Genomic DNA, 17,831 nt, shown 5'->3' with positions numbered 1-17,831 from the left:
ATTGGCCTTAAACTTTGATGGTGGCCAAGGGTGCTGGGTGAGAGAGAAAAGGACTGCTGTGTCGACATATAGAAGTGAAGGACATTGATGGAAGGGTGAAGTTTTAATCCCAGGACAATAGTATCGAACGATCCAGCATCCAAGTACTTGCTTAGTATCGATAATATTGATATTGTTAGGAATTAAATATCAAAATATATCGTTTACCAAATTGTTCGAATGAGTCATCAGACTCCATTAACCAAACACGACCTACATTCACCCTCTTTCCACAAGATGGTGTGCCGGCTCCTCCCATGGGCGTGCCAGGGAAGCCCCACGTGGGCTCCACCACCTCGCCTTGCTGTCTGGAAAACTCGAAACAGCAGAGCGTTTCTCAAAACAATGCCTGCCGTCCTCCGTCATCAGGGCCTTTCTGCGTCGTCGGATGTGCCGATTATCTTATCAGCCTCACGTCCCGTTCCCGACGTTCCTGTAAACAATATTCTCCACTAGGTTGCACTGACCTCGCACTGTCACGAGACGGAACGGGACTGTCCTGAAACGGGTCGGGAAGCGGGAAGTAGGAACTCAATTGCGTAGACGATCCGTCACTTTAATTGAGAAAAAAAAGTTGTCGGACCGAAAACAAAACAAAGCAGGCTCAAATGCAGGCAAAATTACAATCCAGGTATTTCTCAGAACCAAACAGAACGTGCAGGAATCTCTCAGAATGTTACACCGGAGTGCAACAAAGTCCAACAAGCAAAACAAGAATAAACAGGTATCAACAAGTTTTCAACAAGGGTAAACAACGATCTGGCAAAGGGCAGTTCCAAAAAGTACCCATAGGAGTAATCAGGAAATGCGGGTCAGCCGGTGTCAAGGGGCGAGGCCAGCTGGGCGCCATGACAACCGTGCAGGACATGACACGCACCACAGCCCCGCCAGTGAATATCTTTTGCATTCAATGTAATTTGTATTCCATCGTACAAAATCCTTTATAGTCCAATGTATAAAATCCTTCAATATGAAGATCGATCAGTGAAGTTAAGATTCTTTCTCAAGCACATTCTATGAAAAGTCCCTAAAATGTCAATAAAAAACAGCTTGAAAGAGCTTTTGTATCCGAATGTGGGAGGTTTGTGTCGTTAGGAGTGTTAATGAAGCGTGGGAGCGAATAAAAGCGGCCATCTTAACCAACTTCAAAACCGGTCCATCCGCCAGTGTGGAGTCACCTTAGGGTGATGCGTGGCTCACAAACGAAATGGCTTTATGGGCTGGCTTTTGGGAGTTAGCGACGGCTTTCATTTGGAAGGAGCCGGCTCCCTTTGAACCACTCTCTTTTTTTCTCTCTCTCTCTCTTTTTCTCTCTTTCTTTCTCTCTCTCTTTCTTTCTCTCTTTCTCTCTCTCTCTTTTCTCTTTCACTTTCTTTACCTCACTTTTTCTTCCTCCTTAGCTCTCTCGCTCTCTCTTTCTCAAACACACACACTTTCTTTCTCTGTCTCTCTTTTTCCCTTTTTCTCTCAAACACTTTTTCTGTATAGCTATCCCGTTCTCTCGTTCTCACGTTCACTTTTTCTTTTTTTTCTTTCTCTCTCTCTCTCTCTCACTTGTTTTCTTTTCTTTTTCACCCTCACTTATCTTACTTATCTTTCTCTCGCATTAACACACTTTATTTCAATGTCTTTTTCTCTCTCTTTTTCTATTTTCTCTTTCACTTTCTTTTCCTCACTTTTTCCCCCTCTTTAACTCTCTCTTTCTCTCTCTCTCTCAAACACACACACACACACACACACACACACAAACACACACACACACACACTTTCTTTTTCTTCCTTTTTCTTTCTTTCTCTCTCAAACACTTTTTCTGTATAGTTATTCTGCTCTTTCATTCTCATTCTCACTTTCTCTTTTTCTTTTTTAATTTCTCTTTTCTTTTTTCGCTTTTTCTTTTTCTCTCTCTTTAACTTTCTTTATTTATATGTCTTTTCTTTTTTTCTTTCTCTTTCTCAAACATTCTCCCTTTATCTCCTTCACACCCTCTGTCTTTCTTTGTTTCTTTTTCTTTCTTTCTTTGTTTATGTATTTTTTTCTTTCTTTGTTTGTTTCTTTTTTCTTTCTTTGTTTGTTTCTGTCTTTCTTTATTTCTTTCTCTTTCTTTCTCTTTCTTTCTCTCTCCCCTCTCTCTTATTTTCTTATCCTGCTCTTTCTTTTCTCACGGTCTTCCTCTCTCTCTCTCTCTCTCTCTCTCTCTCTCTCTCTCTCTTTCTCCCTCTCTCTTTGTTTCTCTTTCTTTCTCTTTATTTCTCTCCCCCTCTCTCTTATTTTCTTTATCCTACTCTTTCTTTTCTCTCTCCCCCCTCCCTCTCCCTCTCTCTCTCTCTCTCTCTCTTTCTCCCTCTCTCTTTCTTTCTCTTTCTTTCTCTTTCTTTCTCTTCCCCTCTCTCTTATTTTCTTTATCCTACTCTTTCTTTTCTCTCTCCCCCCCCCCTCTCTCTCTCTCTCTCTCGCAATTGGTAAATATGAGTGGCATTATCGCTGTGTTGTTGATGAAAGTTCAAACGAGGTAAAAGTTCACAGTATATCGATACAATAACGCCTATTAAAACATAGTAGCATAAAACATTTTCTAAATGAATCATTTAGTGCATAGTGTTTCATCATTTCTAGTAATACGTGGTGAAAAACTAAAAAAAAAAAATCTAAAAAAAATACATTTTGGAGCGAGAGAGTCGTCTACATTCAGTGAGTCAAGCCGGAAAAGACGGTTCTCTGAAAAAAGGCGGAATTCCCATCACGAGCACCTGAGAAGAGAAAAAGAGAAGTGGTTAAACTCGTTAAAATTAGTCATGGGAGTTCCGGCTCTTTTAAGAGAACCGGCACTTTTTGCTCAGATCACTAAAAAGTGCCGGCTCTCTTGGCTCCCAAGCGGCTAGTCATTGTTTTATCAACATATGACAAATAGGTATGTAACATTATGCACAAAATGACGTCAAAGGCAGAAAAAAGAGAAACAAATTAATACAATTACATGAAATAAGGAAAAAGAAGAGAAGAAGAAGAAGAAGAAGAAAAAAAGAAGAATGAAGAAATAACGAGAGGAAGGAAAAATAAAAAGCTGGGAAAATGGAGAAAGAAAGAAACGATAAAAGCAAAACAGTTAAAGAAAAAAAAGCAAGAAGAAAGAAGTAAAAGGCTAGGGAGAAAAGAAACATAAGGAGAAAAAGGAAAAGAATAAAGGAAAATAAGAGCACTAAAAAGAACAAAGAAAGAAAAAGGGAAACAAATATGTACAACAAGTGAGAAAGTGAAATAAAGAAACATAGTGAGAAAGAGAGAGGGAGAGAGAGAGAGAAAAAAGGAGAAAGAAAGAACTACAAAGAGAGTTAAGGATAAAGAAGCAAGGCAGAGCGAGAACGAAATAGAGAGAAATAAAGAAAAAGAGAGGGACAGAGAAAGAGAGATAAAGTGAGAGAGAGAAAGAGAGTAAAGAGAGAGTGAAAGGGAGAAAGAGAGAAAGGGACATATATAAAGTGAGTTTAAGATAGAAAAGCGAGGCAGAGCGAGAAGGAAATAGAGAGGAAGAGAGAAAGAGAGGGATGGAGAAAAAGAGATAAAGTGAGAGAAAGTAAGAGAGAAAGAAAGAATGAGAGAGGGAGAAAGAATGAGAGAAATAAACGGAAAGCAAGAGAAAGGGAAAGAAAGAGAAAGAAAGTGTGTGTTAGAGAGAGGGAAGGAAAAGGGTAGAACAAGTGAGAAAGAGGGATAGAGGGAGAAAATATATAGAGAAAAAGAAAGAGAGAAAGTGGGATTGATAGATAGAGTGAGAGAGAGAAAGAAAGAGAGAGGGAGAGAAGGTGGGATGAATAGAGAGAGAGAGAGAGAGAGAGAGAGAGAGAGAGAGTGTGGGATAGACAGAGAGAGAGAGAGAGAGAGAGAGAGAGAGAGAGAGAGAGAGAGAGAGAGAGAGAGAGAGTGGGATAGCTAGATAGAGATAGAGGAAAAAAAAGAGGGAGGGAGAGGGAGAGAGAGAGAGAGAGAGAGAGAGAGTAGAAAGTGGGATAAATAGATCAAGAGAGAGAGAAAGTGGGATAGATAAAGAGAGAGAAAGTGGGATAGAGAGAGAGGGAGAGAGAAAGTGGGATAGAGAGAGAGAAAAAGAGAGAGAGGGAGAAAAAGTTGGATAGAGAGAGACAGAGAGAAAGTGGGATAGAGAGAGAGAAAGTGGGATAGAGAGAGAGAAAGTGGGATAGAGAGAGAGAAAGTGGGATAGAGAGAAAGTGAGAGAGAGAGAGAGGGAGAAAGTGGGATCGAGAGAGAGAAAGTGGGATAGAGAGAAAGTGAGAGAGAGAGAGAGAGAGAAAGTGGGATAGAGAGAGAGAAAGTGGGATAGAGAGAAAGTGAGAGAGAGAGAGAGGGAGAAAGTGGGATCGAGAGAGAGAAAGTGGGATGTACAGAGTTAGAGAGTGGGAGAGAGAGAGAGAAAGTGGGATAGATATATAGAGAAAGTGGGATAGAGAGACACAAAGAGAGAGAGAGAGAGAGAGAGAGAGAGAGAGAGAGAGAGAGAGAGAGGGAGAGAGAGAGAGAGAGCGAAAGTGGGATAGACAGAGAGGGAGAGGGAAAGTGGGATAGAGAGAGAGAAAGAGAGAAAGGGAGAAAAAGTGGGATAGAGAGGGAGAGAGAGAGAGAAAGTGGGATAGAGAGAGAAAGAGGGAAAGAGAGAGAAAGTGGGATAGAGAGAGAGAGAGCGAAAGAAAGTGGAATAGAGAGAGAAAAAGAGAGAGAAAGTGTGATAGATAGAGATAGAGAGAAAGTGGGGGAGAGAGAGAAAGTGGGACAGAGAGAGAGGGAGAAAGTGGGATAGAGAGAGTTAGAGAGTGGGAGAGAGAGAGAGAAAGTGGGACATAGAGAGAGAGAAAGTGGGATAGAGAGAGACGAAGAGGGAGAGAGAGAGAGAGAGAGAAAGAGAGCGCATTTAAAAGGGAGCTGACTCCTTATTGACGGGGAGTCGTCTCAAATAGCCGCTTGACTCACAAACGACACACGACTAAAAGAGAAGTCCAGCAGTTCTACTCGTGGAAATGAGAAGCGTGCGGACGCGGTCGAAGAAGTGCATATCAGTTTACAGCTACCGCTCAAAGTCCCCCTGTTTGATGTCAACATTCGCCTCGAAACTTTAGAGTGTCAGCGTAATACCCCAGTGAACTTTTCGGCCATTTCTTGGCGTTTGGGAAACCAATTGGCGTCTTTCGGCGGCCACATCGAGCTGCTCCGAACGCCGTCATGCCTGTGCGACAAAAAGGTAAACAAACTCCGAGTTTTTCTTGCTTGATTCCAGTTAACTTAAGTTCGCTTCCAAAAAGTATTCCTAACTCTAAAAATGGACCAAACGTTTTACCAAAATGTTCGAATTAGAGCCGGGGTGTCAAACTCATTTTAAGTCGGGGGCCACACGATAGTACAAACATTCTGTCTGGGGCCGGATTAGTAGATTAAAGAAAAAGAAAAAGAGGGATAAAGAAACAAGAAAAAGAGGGAGGGAAAAGGAGAGAGGACAGGACAAAGAAAGAAAGAAAAACAGAATGAGGGAGAGACGTGAGAAAAAAAAGATAAAAAGTCGAGAGAGAGGGAGGAAAAGAAAGGGAGAGGAAGAAAGAAATCCAAAGAGAAATAAAAAGACAGAAGAAGAGAAAAGAAAGCGTGAAGGGTATGAAGAGATAAAGAGAGAAAAGGAAAAAGGGAAGTTAGAGCAAAAGAGGTTAAAAGACAGAGAGTGAAAGAGACAAAGTGTGAGAAAAGGGGTGGAAAAGAAATAAAGAGAGAGAGAGAGGGAGAGAGCTTGAAAAACAAAAAATAAAAAGTTGTGAGAGAGGGGTAAAAGAAAGGGAGAGGAAGCAAGAAATCCAAAGAGAAATAGACAGAAAAAGAGAAAAGAAAGTGCGGAGGGTAGGAAGAGAGAAAGAGAAAAGAGAGAAAAGGAAAAAAAGGAAGTTAGAGCAAAAGAGGTTAAAGTACAGAGAGAAAGAAAGAGACAACGTGCAACAAAGGAATAGAAAAAGAGAGACACAGAGAGTGAAAGGGACAGAGTGGGAGAAAAGGGGTGGAAAAGAAACAAAGAGAGAGAGCGAGACAGAGAGAGAGAAAGAGACAAAGAGCAACAAAAATAGAGAAAAAGAGATAGAGAGTGAAAGAGACAGAGTGTGAGAAAAGGGGTGGAAAAGAAATAAAGAGAGAGAGAGAAAGAGACAAAGAGCAACAAAGGAAGAGAAAAAGAGATAGAGAGTGAAAGAGACAGAGTGTGAGAAAAGGGGTGGAAAAGAAATAAAGAGAGAGAGAGAGAAAGAGACAAAAAGCAAAACAAAGGAAGAGAAAAAGAGACAGAGAGTGACAGAGACAGAGTGTTAGAAAAGGGGTGGAAAAGAAAGAGAGAGAGAGAGGGAGAGAGCGTGAAAAACAAAAGATAAAAAGTTGTGAGAGAGGGGTAAAAGAAAGGGAGAGGAAGAAAGAAATCCAAAGAGAAATAGAAAGACGGAAGGAGAGAAAAGAGAAAAGAAAGCGTGAAAAGTAGGAAGAGAGAAAGAGAAAAGAGAGAAAAGGAAAAAAGGAAGTTAGAGAAAAAGAGATTAAAAGACAAAGAGAAAGAGACAAAGAGCAACAAAGGAAGAGAAAAAGAGACAGAGTGTGAGACAAGGGGTGGAAAAGAAATAGAGAGAGAGAGAGAGAGAAAAAGAGAGAGAAATAAATACAATATATAGTACTTACAATTCTATATTGATATATGTCTATATTCTATATTCATTTTATTCATATATTGTACTTTATTCAGCATATATCCATTAGCATAACTCATTAACATGTACCCATTAACATAATTTGTAAAGATGAAGTCGTTAGCATGTACCCATTAGCATAATTTGTAAGCATAAAGCAGTTAGCATTTAGCCGTTAGCATCAGTTTTTAACATGTAGCCATTAGCATAACTCATTACATGTACCCATTAGCATAATTTGTAAACATGAAGTCGTTGGTAAGTAACCATTAGCATAATTTTTTAGCATGAAGCACTTAGCATTTAGCCGTTAGCATCACTTTTTAGCATGTACCCTTTAGCATACCTCATTACATGTACTCATTAGCATAATTTGTAAACATGAAGTCGTTGGTAAGTACCCATTAGCATAATTCTTTAGCATGAAGCACTAAGCATTTATCCGTTAGCATCACTTTTTAGCATGTATCCTTTAGCATAACTCATTAACATGTACCCATTGGCGTAATTTGTATATATAAAGTTTTCAGCATATAGCCCTTAGCATATTTTTTTTGCTTGAAGGAGTTAGCATTTAGCCATTAGCATCAGTTTTCTGCATGTAGCCATTAGCATAACTCATTACATGTAACCATTAGCATAATTTGTAAAGATGAAGTCGTTAGCATGTACCCATTAGCATAATAAGAATAAAACAGTTAGCATTTAGCCGTTAGCATCAGTTTTTAGCATGTAGCCATTAGCATAACTCATTACATGTACCCATTAGCTTAAATTGTAAACATGAAGTCGTTGGTAAGTAGCGATTGGCATAATTATTTAGCATGAAGCAGTTAGCATTTATCAGCAACAGTGTTTACAGCTAGATTGCGCTAATATTACGAACAGTGTTTACAGCTAGCTTGAATAAGCATAGCATCAGCGTCTCGTGGCTAATACTTGGGCTGGCTTACAGCTCAGTTGGTACTGTGTGTTGTGAGTGGCTGGCCATCACAACTAATAATAAAACAGTCTGGAATTCCGCACGGGGGCAGGTTTATTCACAACAGCACATGTAAGTGTGCCCTCCGGACACAACTACTTCACCCCGATTTTTCCAGGATCATTTATATATATCAACAAACATCTCAAAAGACATCCCACTCTTTTCCAATTTGCTATGTGTGTCTGCAATTACCTTTAGCTTTCTCTTATTGGCCATCTTCTCCCCGCATAATGGTGTGCCGGCTCCTCCCATGGGCGTGCCAAGGAAGCCCCCCCCTGGGCTTCACCATCTCGTCGAAGAGCGTCGCGATGTCTGGAACACTCAAAACAACACTGAGCGTTTCTACGTCAAGGATTTTATACATTTGACTATAAAGGATTTTGTACGATCAAATACAAATTACATTTAAATGCAAAAGATATTCACTGGCTGAGCTGTGGGGTGAGGTCAATGCAACCTTGTGAAGATTGATGTTTACAGAAACAACGGGAACTGGGAAAAGGGCTGATATGATAATCAGCACTTTCCCACGCAAGAGGGGCCCCGGTGACGCAGAGACGCTTTCCTGGCAAGCCCATGGGAGGAGCCGGCACACCAGCTGGCGGAGAGACGTGGGTCGAGAAAAGAACTTCGGGAGATCGAGGGAAGATCGAAAGAGAAGGCTTGACGGAGACTCGAGCGACACTAATTCGGCTAATTTGGCCACACAGCTCAGCCAGTGAATATCTTTTGCATTAAATGTCATTTGTATTCGATCGTATAAAATCCTTTATAGTCAAATGTATAAAATCCTTCAGTACACTGACCAAACTCATTAAAAGGGTGCTTGAAAACCCCCATAATGCTTGATTTTCAATGTTGCCTTTTCAAGGTTTAAAACGTGCTTGAATTTTGGGTGCTTGAAATTGTTGCCATGTTTCCAGCCATTGAAAGGCTTTAAAACTCTGAAACCGTCGTTCCAAACCCTTACCAGAAACCCAAAAAAGGCTGTCGAACCTTAGTCTGTGGCCAAAACCTGGGTTCCCAACAGGAACAGAAACTCTTTAAAACTCTAGTTTGAAAGCTAAGCCGAAAACACTGATGGGTTTGTAAGGGGGCTTGAAATCCTTGAAGATTCTTAAATTTTAATGTTGCCTTTTCAAGGTTTGAAATGTGCTCAAATTTTGAGTGAAGTACTCTGATTGTATAAGCGACCGCGGGCCGAGCCACTGAAGCAGGGATATTGACATTAGAGCCGAGCAAACAGCAGCAGCTCTGCTAACTCCTGAGTATTGACAACCTCGTGAATCAAGACCGATGATAATATTGAGATTCTAAAAAGTATATGTGTGATTAAGAGACAAGGTAAAAAGTGTACTTAATTTGATTTAGGGACCCACGTTCAGGTGGATTGATACACTGGTTAGCCAGTGAAATTCCCTATGTAATTTTACAATCTGCATTGAAATTAGAGCCAAAAGTAAACGTGCGCATATGCAACCTGAGATCGATATTTAGGCGCGAGTGTTACACGCAACTGTGCATAATCATGGATTGACTTCTAAAAACAGAAGTCAAACATTTACAACTCTTTCACAATGTCTAATCAAGTTTTTAGGGCTGTCAACTGCTCATCTTCAAAAGGCAACTTTTGAATGCGCCTAGACTACTAACCAGTATAAGACATCTTACTATTCTATGCTTCATCATTGAATTATAAAAGGATTCATTGATATGATTTATTTTATTTGTGTTTTATTCAGATGCTCATCGAGCCCTGGAGCTTCTTCAGCAATACCGGGCCAAATTGGATCAGAAGCAGCGCAGCCAGATAAACCAGGGTCCCGTTGAAGAGGATCACCAACTGCAACAGTCTCTGGACAGAGTCATCAATGTCTTCCAAAGCAAGCTCTTTGGTGCTCTGCTAGGTCAGTGTTTTGTCTTCTGTCAAGGGCTTTTATCATGGATGAATCATTTATTATGGACATAGAGCCTGAGTCTTTTATTCCAACGACTTTCAAACATAACACATTCCAGAAAACACAGTGGGTGACAGTTACCAGGCAGATGTTACATGAATTCACTTTACTTGCATCCATATCTTAAAACGTGCATGATGAAAGTTTAGTGCTGTCCTCATTTCAGTCAAAATATCTCAAAATCATCTAAAAGACATGTATCGTGATCAATCTGGGTGGAATGGAATCGTGACCTTTGTAATCCACACCCTTAATCCACTGTTTTATGAGTTGTTGTTTTTTTTCACTTTTGGGAGAAGTTTTGTAGTCCGAGAAGTTTAGTAGTCCAGGTTAAGAAACCTATTGGCCTGGGCCATAGTTTGACTGTCTGACTTACACTTGTAAGAAACTGTTTTTGATTTGAACTTGTCCTTAATTTCTTTCAGACATTCAGCAGTACTACGAATTAACGATCCTCGCTGACGACCAAAGTTCAAACAAGTTAATAGCTGACAAAGTCACACCTCCTTGCTCTGACCCTCCTGAAGCAGAAATAACGGCGACGGGAGAGACAACTTCATTGGGAAAATGCAAACCAGAGTACATACCTCCAAAACCCAAGTCAATCAAGTCTCCGGCTCCACCAATCCCATGTCCGACATCCACCAAACCATCAACTTCTCCTGCATCGCACCCAAATACAGACAAGATCAAACACCCTGCCCCACTTCCTCCAATCCAGGATGGAGCTTCCACGTTCTCTAAGATGGATATTTCAAATCCCTCACCCCCCTTTGCAACCACAACTGTGATATCCAGAACAGATCAATCCACAACACCGAATCAAGTAACTCCAAATGGTACTAACACTTCTCTGGATGCCACCAAATCATACTTACCTTCAGAATGCTCCTCCACTACTTTTGAACAACAAACAATTCAAGCCAGTCCAACTGACCCTGTGGCTGTTTCAAGCCTCGTCTTGGGAACCATCCAAGGCTTAGTGTCTCATTCCATGCCAAACAAACCTACACTACCCTTAACCAGTCCTCCCATCAGCCCAACTACCGACACAATCACAGATGCTAGCATCCGGACTTCAACTATTACAGCTGTGGAAGATCTGGGCTTGGACAAACACTCTCCCAGCCATCCACATTTTACATTTACTAGTGAAAATCCCGCCAGTCCGTCAGAATTGAGAAGCAAAGTGCTCCACACAAGGTATTCAAGTATTTTAAATTGCATTTCTTTTTTTTAAGGTTATGTTATAACTCAATGACTGTGGTTTGTCTATTGCCACCTTCCTACCTTCTTTGGAACTCTCTCCATAATAGAAAGAGCCCCGATCTACAGAAGGTCTCCTCTCCCTCTAGTCCTGGTCCAAGTAGCCCTAAGACTGCAAGCCCGGTGTTAAAGGTAAGCTCGGCGTTTTGTTTTGGCTGATCATAAAGAGACACCGGATCAATTCTAAGCTCTTGGTTGTTGGTTTGTGTCATGCAATGGACAGTATAAAATATTGCTGGTTGTTAGTGACAGTGTTCGTACGGGTGCTTGAAATCCTTGAAAATGCTTGAATTATAACGTTTTGGTCTCAAGGATTGAAAAGTATTTGCATTTTGCTTGGAGTGCAAATGCCTGAAATTGTTGCGGTGTTTCTCAACAAGACTACGTACAAATGACACCGACACTGCTCTCTGGTGGCTTTGCTCTGCCATTGAAATGAAATGAAAATGATCTGCAGTTATATAGTGCTTTTCAGGTCAATGACTTCCCAAAGCGCTTTACAATGTGCTCCACATTTCCCAATAGCGGCCTTGTATTGCAGCCATGTAAGGCGCTAACCTGCTTATTGGGGGTATTAGGGGTTCAGTGTCTTACCCAAGGACACTTCGACATGTAACACGGACGAGCCGGGATTCGAACTGGGATCCCTTGATCCCAAGACGAGCGCTCTACCTCCTGAGCTACTGCCGCATTGACCGTTCGTGTGTCTAAGACAAAGATACTACACATAAATACTGCAAAATACTACAAAATTACTATAAAACTAAATATCAAATTCAGTGACCGAATATATTATTTTTGCTTACATTTTAAAATAAGAAAACACTATAGAAATACTACTACAGTATTTCTAGGATACAAAAATACTGCTTCAGAAATAATATGACAGAAATACTACAAAAATACAACCACAGTAATATTCTAAATCCCTAAAAAATAGTACTTGGGATATACTACAGAATTCTACAGAATTACTACTATGGAAACACTTTATAATACTTCAGTACAATATAATAGTACTACATATTATATATAATATATACATGTCTATATATATAATATATATATATGTATATATAAATGAAAGAAATACGATAAAAACATTACTATTGTAATATTACAGAAATACTAAAGATATACTATAAAATTCCTACTTTGAAAAAAGTACAATAGATATATTGCAATATTATTATAGAAATACTACTGCAGGAATACTACAAAAATACCACTACAGTATTACTTTGAAATAAAAATACGACAGAAATATTATGGAAGAAATTCTACAAAATACAAGTAAAGTAACACTACAAAAATACAACAGATAGCTGGTTGTTAGTGAGAGCGTTCGTACGGGTGCTTGAAATCATTGAAAATGCTTGAATTAAAACATTTTGGTCTCAAGGATTGAAAAGTATTTGCATTTTGCTTGGAGTGCAAATGCCTGAAATTGTTGCGGTGTTTCTCAACGAGACTACGTACAAATTACACCAACACTGCTCTCTGGTGGCTTTGCTCTGCTATTGCTTTTCTTCTGCCCAAGTCATTAACTGCAGCTGGCATTAGTTTTTATGGCATTGTTCATCATTGAACATTTAAACAGGGCACTATGAATGTATATTAGTGCAAGGGTTATGCATAGATTATGGATATTTATTGTGGGCCATGCAAAAAAATGAAGGTAGCTTTTCCGTTTGTGTTATTTACAGGGTTGGGTAGGGTTACTTTAACTGGATTACTTTCAATTACTTTTGGATTACTCCAATACCAAATATGCTAATAAAAGACAAAAGAAACTAAATATGAACAAAATGACTCAGTTTTGTGCAGGCTCAGGGAGTAACGGAATACATGGAACGGCAAAAATGATGTCGGCAAGCTGTTTGGATTTATTTTCATTTTGTTTCTGTCGCATTTTATGTTCGTTTTGCCGGGGATCAAAGAGATCAAAGCCAGGAGAGAAAGCTTACCACGTGTTGTGAGTCACCATTTTATTATGACTCACAACTGGGAAAAGGGCTGATATGATAATCAGCACTTTCCCACGCAAGAGGGGGCCTGGAGACGCTCGGGGTCCAGACATCAAGGCGAGGGGGCTTTCCTGGCACGCCGATGGGAGGAGCCGGTACACCAGCTGGCGGAGTGACGTGGGTCGAGAAAAGAACTTCGGAAGATCGAGGGAAGATCGAGAGAGAAGGATTGTTCATATTTAGTTTCTTTTGTCTTTTATTAGCATATTTGGTATTGGAGTCATCCAAAAGTAATTGAAAGTAATCCAGTTAAAGTAACCCTACCCAACCCTGGTTATTTAGTATAGTAAATTCTCCTTTTTTAATCCAAATATAATTGTATAGTCTTTGAGGTGTATTGCTGGCCTCCCGTGCTCCAAGAGAGCAAGAATCTCTCATAAGAAGCTTAGCATAGGCTGCTTAAAGAGACTTTAGCGAGTTGGAGCTATTTCAGGACAGAGAAGGGAAAAAAATGAGAGTGGGGTTTGACAAAGGATGGTTCTATTGACACATTTTCTAAGCTACCGAGGCGCTCTCGTGTATTGTAAGTGGAAAGATGAGGCACCCTGAAAGAGAAATGGTATACGACAAGCTCTTAATCAGATTGTAGAGCGTATCTGCAGCAGGATTATTACAGTCTTCATGACTTTGGCTCCTTGTGAAGAACTGGACCTGGACGCCATATAGTGGGATGTTGTACAGCTGACGGCTATAGGGCTACAAGTGAAGATGGACCATCAAAACTCCACATCTTCAGTCAATGTAATGTACCCTGAATTTGATTCTACAAACAGTATTATTGATATCAATTGGGTATTAAGCTTTTTTTTTTTAAAATAATAAATTAGTGTCTTTATTGTTTACAGTCAAAAACAGCAAAACTAAATTGCCATGTATTAGTATTTGGACGATGTACATGCATACACATACCTGTCGCGCTCCAGGGCTCCATGCTCTTACAAACTGTCGTATTTTCCCTTACAAAATACACCATATTTTTTTCAAACGTGTTTATTTATGTAGTTTAACATGTTATATTGTACATGTGTTTCGTTATATCAAATATATTGTTAATTAACATTTTGTTGTAAGATACTGAGTTGCTCGACATGAATGAAGTTTATTATAAAAAAGTTCAAAAATGAAGTGGCTTGGACGTTCACTGTAGAAGGAAAATATACATGCAAATATAATTAAGTCGAATAATACATTTTCTTAATCAAATTATGAATTCCTTTTCTGCATTAAATTATTGTTGGTACTATACCGATTAAAGGGATAACCACAAACCTGTCTTTTTTTCATTTTCTCCTTTTATACTTCCTTTTTTCCCGAACTTCTTTATACAACATAATAATTCGTAATATAATGCATCAAAGCAAGTGAGCCCTTTGAGAGCCGGCTCTCTTTAATGAGTTGAGCCGAAAAAGCCGGTTCTCTAAAAAGAGACGGACTTCCTTTCACTACACAACTACCACATGAAATCCGATGCTTTTTAAGACCACATGTATTTCAAATTTACTCAATCAACCCCTGATCGGAATGATGAATGATGGGAAATCCCCAGGCGGCAGACACATGCGCAGAGTAGCATCAAACCACTGGCTTCGTTTGCAACGAAAAAAACGATACCGAGATAGAGGCTACCGCGGCGAACTGGTTTGACTTGATTGATTTACTGTTTAGTGATAGTCGGTGTATACCGGATGGTACTCATCATTGACAAATTTGGGTTTTTCCGTACAGATTTCCTTGTATGTCGTACACGTCTTAAAATGCATAATACACATACTTTGTACGGCAAAAACGTACAGGTCGACAGGTATGCATACATTACAGAGACAAAAACAAGTACAATAGTTTGGTGAGGTCTTCCCGACATAATTTAACCAGTAGTGCTTAAACTACAGCTCTAATTTTGACATGTAGAGTGCAATTATTTTATATGTACATGGGGGACTGTGTTTGTGACTTGAACAATAGATCATTCCTTTTCCTCTTTTGTATTTTAGTGATACATGGTGCCATAAGAGCATTAAGTGTAGAAGAGCTGTGTATTTACTACCTGTTGCCCAAGAGGCATTTAGCAAGTTATACCGTAAATTCCGGACTATAGAGCGCACCTGATTATAAGCCGCAGCCACCACATTTCAGGAGGAAAACCGATTTTGTACATACACTAGCCGCACCTGTATATTAGCCGCATGCGCCCACATTGAAAAAATGCAATACAAACACGAAGTTTTTTGAGGGGTTTGAATAATTTTATTGACACTAGTAACAGCAAATAAACAATTTGAGGCTTGAACAAATTTTCTCGACAATCTTTACAGCAATTAAGCATGTTATTTACAATATTGTTATATCTGACAATATGAAGTTTTAACAATTGACCCATACCCAATACAGTCCTAAAACACAGCCGGCAAAATGAACAGAAAATGATACCGGTACTTAAGATTTAATGCAGACCTGCAGAGTCCGGGTGCCCGTTGAAAGTAATCCAAGGAAAAAAGTGTATATTTCCAAAGGTAAAGGTGGGAAAAATATATATCCACTATTGTCGGCCGCGTCCACAAACACGTCTCACCTTTACTCCACTTCCCGTCAGCCCGCGTTTGCCCCGCCCCTTCTTTCTCATTTGCTCGTGCAGAACATATGAGAATAAGTGTCTAAAATACAGAGGAAAAACAAGTACAATAGTTTATTACAAAAATATACAGTTGCAAATACATATCATACATGGTTACACATATTTACAAAGAAAGACGGTAGACCGAGAGAGTTTTCATAGCTTTAATAATAATATTATAACTTTCATCCCAAACCGTGCCTGTGAAGGCAAGCAAAACGCTACTAGCAACACGCTCGCAACTCAGTAAACAGCCCTGTTAAAAAAACATACCCTACTTGTAGTGAGCACGGTAAACCTCCTCATCTTCCTCCTTATAACTGACGTCATCAAAATCGTCTTCCTTCAGTATGGGAAAGAGAATTTGTCATATAGACGTCGTTCCACGCTCCCTTATTCAAAAGCACGCTAGCATAACACTGGCAAAGTCAAGTTTATGTGCCGTAGCTCTGTTTCTCCTATATCGGACTGCTCGATTGCGTTCAGCTTGAAAGTTGCGTCATGTGCCTTTCTTTTTGCAACTTGCATGATGAGGATATGTCTACGCTAATTTAATTTGTGCACAAGCTAAGAAGCTGCAGTCTAAATCTTACCTTTTGTACTCGAGCGCCGCCGGCGGCCGTTAGAAAAATTACATAAATTGGCCGCAACACTGAATAAGCCACAGGGTTAAAAGTTTGGGAAAAAAGTAGCGGCTTATAGTCCGGAATTTACGGTACTTACTTACAAATAAAAATGGAAGACACAATAACTAAAAACAAATCTTGTAGGTCATACATAATATTTGAGCTACTGCTTTTGGATAAACCTTTTTAACACGTTTGCATTCCTGGACCTCTGCCTGTTAGATACATTTATCTAAGGATCAAGAGTCTCATTGACCTCAAAAACGAGTTTAAATAAATCCAAAAGCAAGGGTGAGGAGATTTGCTGTCATAATGACTCGCTAATCAACCAATGAACACCGTGTATTAGACTTTTTAACAAGTAAACTTGAGTTTTAGTGTGTAATTCATCTCTGTACTTTTTGTATCTGTATTTATTTGTATTCCGCCAGTATAAACCAAAAACATGATGTATACAAGAAATCATTTGACACGCGAACTCACAATAATGATAATACAATAGATTATCAGATTAGAGTAATAAAAATACTGTAGTGTAAAATACAAAGTAATTATATAGAAGAGTTTAAAAAGAAAGAAGATGTAAACAACAAGACTGGAGTAGAATAAGTCGGAGGAACGTTGTTGGCATGATAATACTATACATAATAACCTAATCAATTCCCGTTGAACATGCAAATAGCGGAATGGTAAAAACCCTCTTTATGACGTGTAGTCTTGCTCACAATGGAGCGAAGACGGCGACCTGACGGCAGGTAATCAAAGTACCTGCGAGGTACTATAATTTTTTAGTATGCGTTTTCTAGTTTGATGTAGATACTTTGTAGGGACGGGAGGCCAGTACCTATTATTTCCTCTGCCGTCCTCACTACTGATTCCATCTTTGACAATTCTTTCTGATTGACGCGACCAAACCAAACTGTGATTGACCAAGTTAAAACGGATTCAATGATAGCACGATAAAAATTGACTAGAATGAATTGACGGACTCCGAATGATTTGAGTTGACGAAGGAAGTAGAGCCTTTGTCTGGCTGACTTTAGAATATCAATAGAATTTACAGTCCATGTGAGGTCAGCTGACAAGCAAGTACCTAGAAACTTGAATGAATGGACCAGTTCGACCTCACTTCCATTAATTGACAGTGGCACAAGCGGGGGGGGGCTTGGGACAGAAATCTATTATCATCTCCTTAGTTTTACCTACATTCAATAACAGATTACTCTCATGACACCAGGTGGAAAGTGAATCAATTTCTGCTCGGTATTCAGTTTCGTCTCCATTTGAAATAAAGTCAGAAACCGTGGTGTCGTCTGCGTATTTAGCGAATCGTGAATGGTCAGAATTAGGTTGACAATCATGAGTGAATAGGGAGAACAAAGTTAGAGACAATGGACAGCGAATCAGTGTTGAGGACAATAGAACATGAATATTTCTCACCAATGCGAACGGACAGTTCTCTATTGAGAAGGAAATCCAAAATCCAATTTGGATGATAAAACGGGAAAATTGAGGTCATGAAGAAGTTTAAAATGCAATTTAGAAGGTTTGATAGTGTTAAAAGCCGAACTAAAATCTATGAATAAAACCTTAACGTATGAA

General features: G+C 39.5%; 1 protein-coding gene across 1 annotated transcript in view; it reads left to right on the top strand.

The window, feature by feature from the left end:
• Positions 1 to 5,053: 5,053 nt before the first annotated feature.
• Positions 5,054 to 17,831, top strand: part of LOC148355402 (disks large homolog 4-like) — a 177,580-nt gene continuing 164,802 nt past the window's right edge. The window contains exons 1-4 of the mRNA XM_088350535.1: positions 5,054 to 5,288; positions 9,484 to 9,648; positions 10,125 to 10,902; positions 11,016 to 11,097. Coding sequence (XP_088206661.1) covers positions 5,270 to 5,288; positions 9,484 to 9,648; positions 10,125 to 10,902; positions 11,016 to 11,097 — 1,044 coding nt within the window. The 5' untranslated portion in view covers positions 5,054 to 5,269. The remainder of the gene's footprint in view (positions 5,289 to 9,483; positions 9,649 to 10,124; positions 10,903 to 11,015; positions 11,098 to 17,831) is intronic.

Source organism: Urocampus carinirostris, chromosome 12 (genome assembly GCF_059441175.1).
Source record: "Urocampus carinirostris isolate Australia breed hairy pipefish chromosome 12, RoL_Ucar_1.0, whole genome shotgun sequence".
Lineage (NCBI taxonomy): Eukaryota > Metazoa > Chordata > Actinopteri > Syngnathiformes > Syngnathidae > Urocampus > Urocampus carinirostris.
The sequence above is the reverse complement of the archived record's forward strand: the minus strand, read 5'-3'. Positions and strand labels throughout refer to the sequence as shown.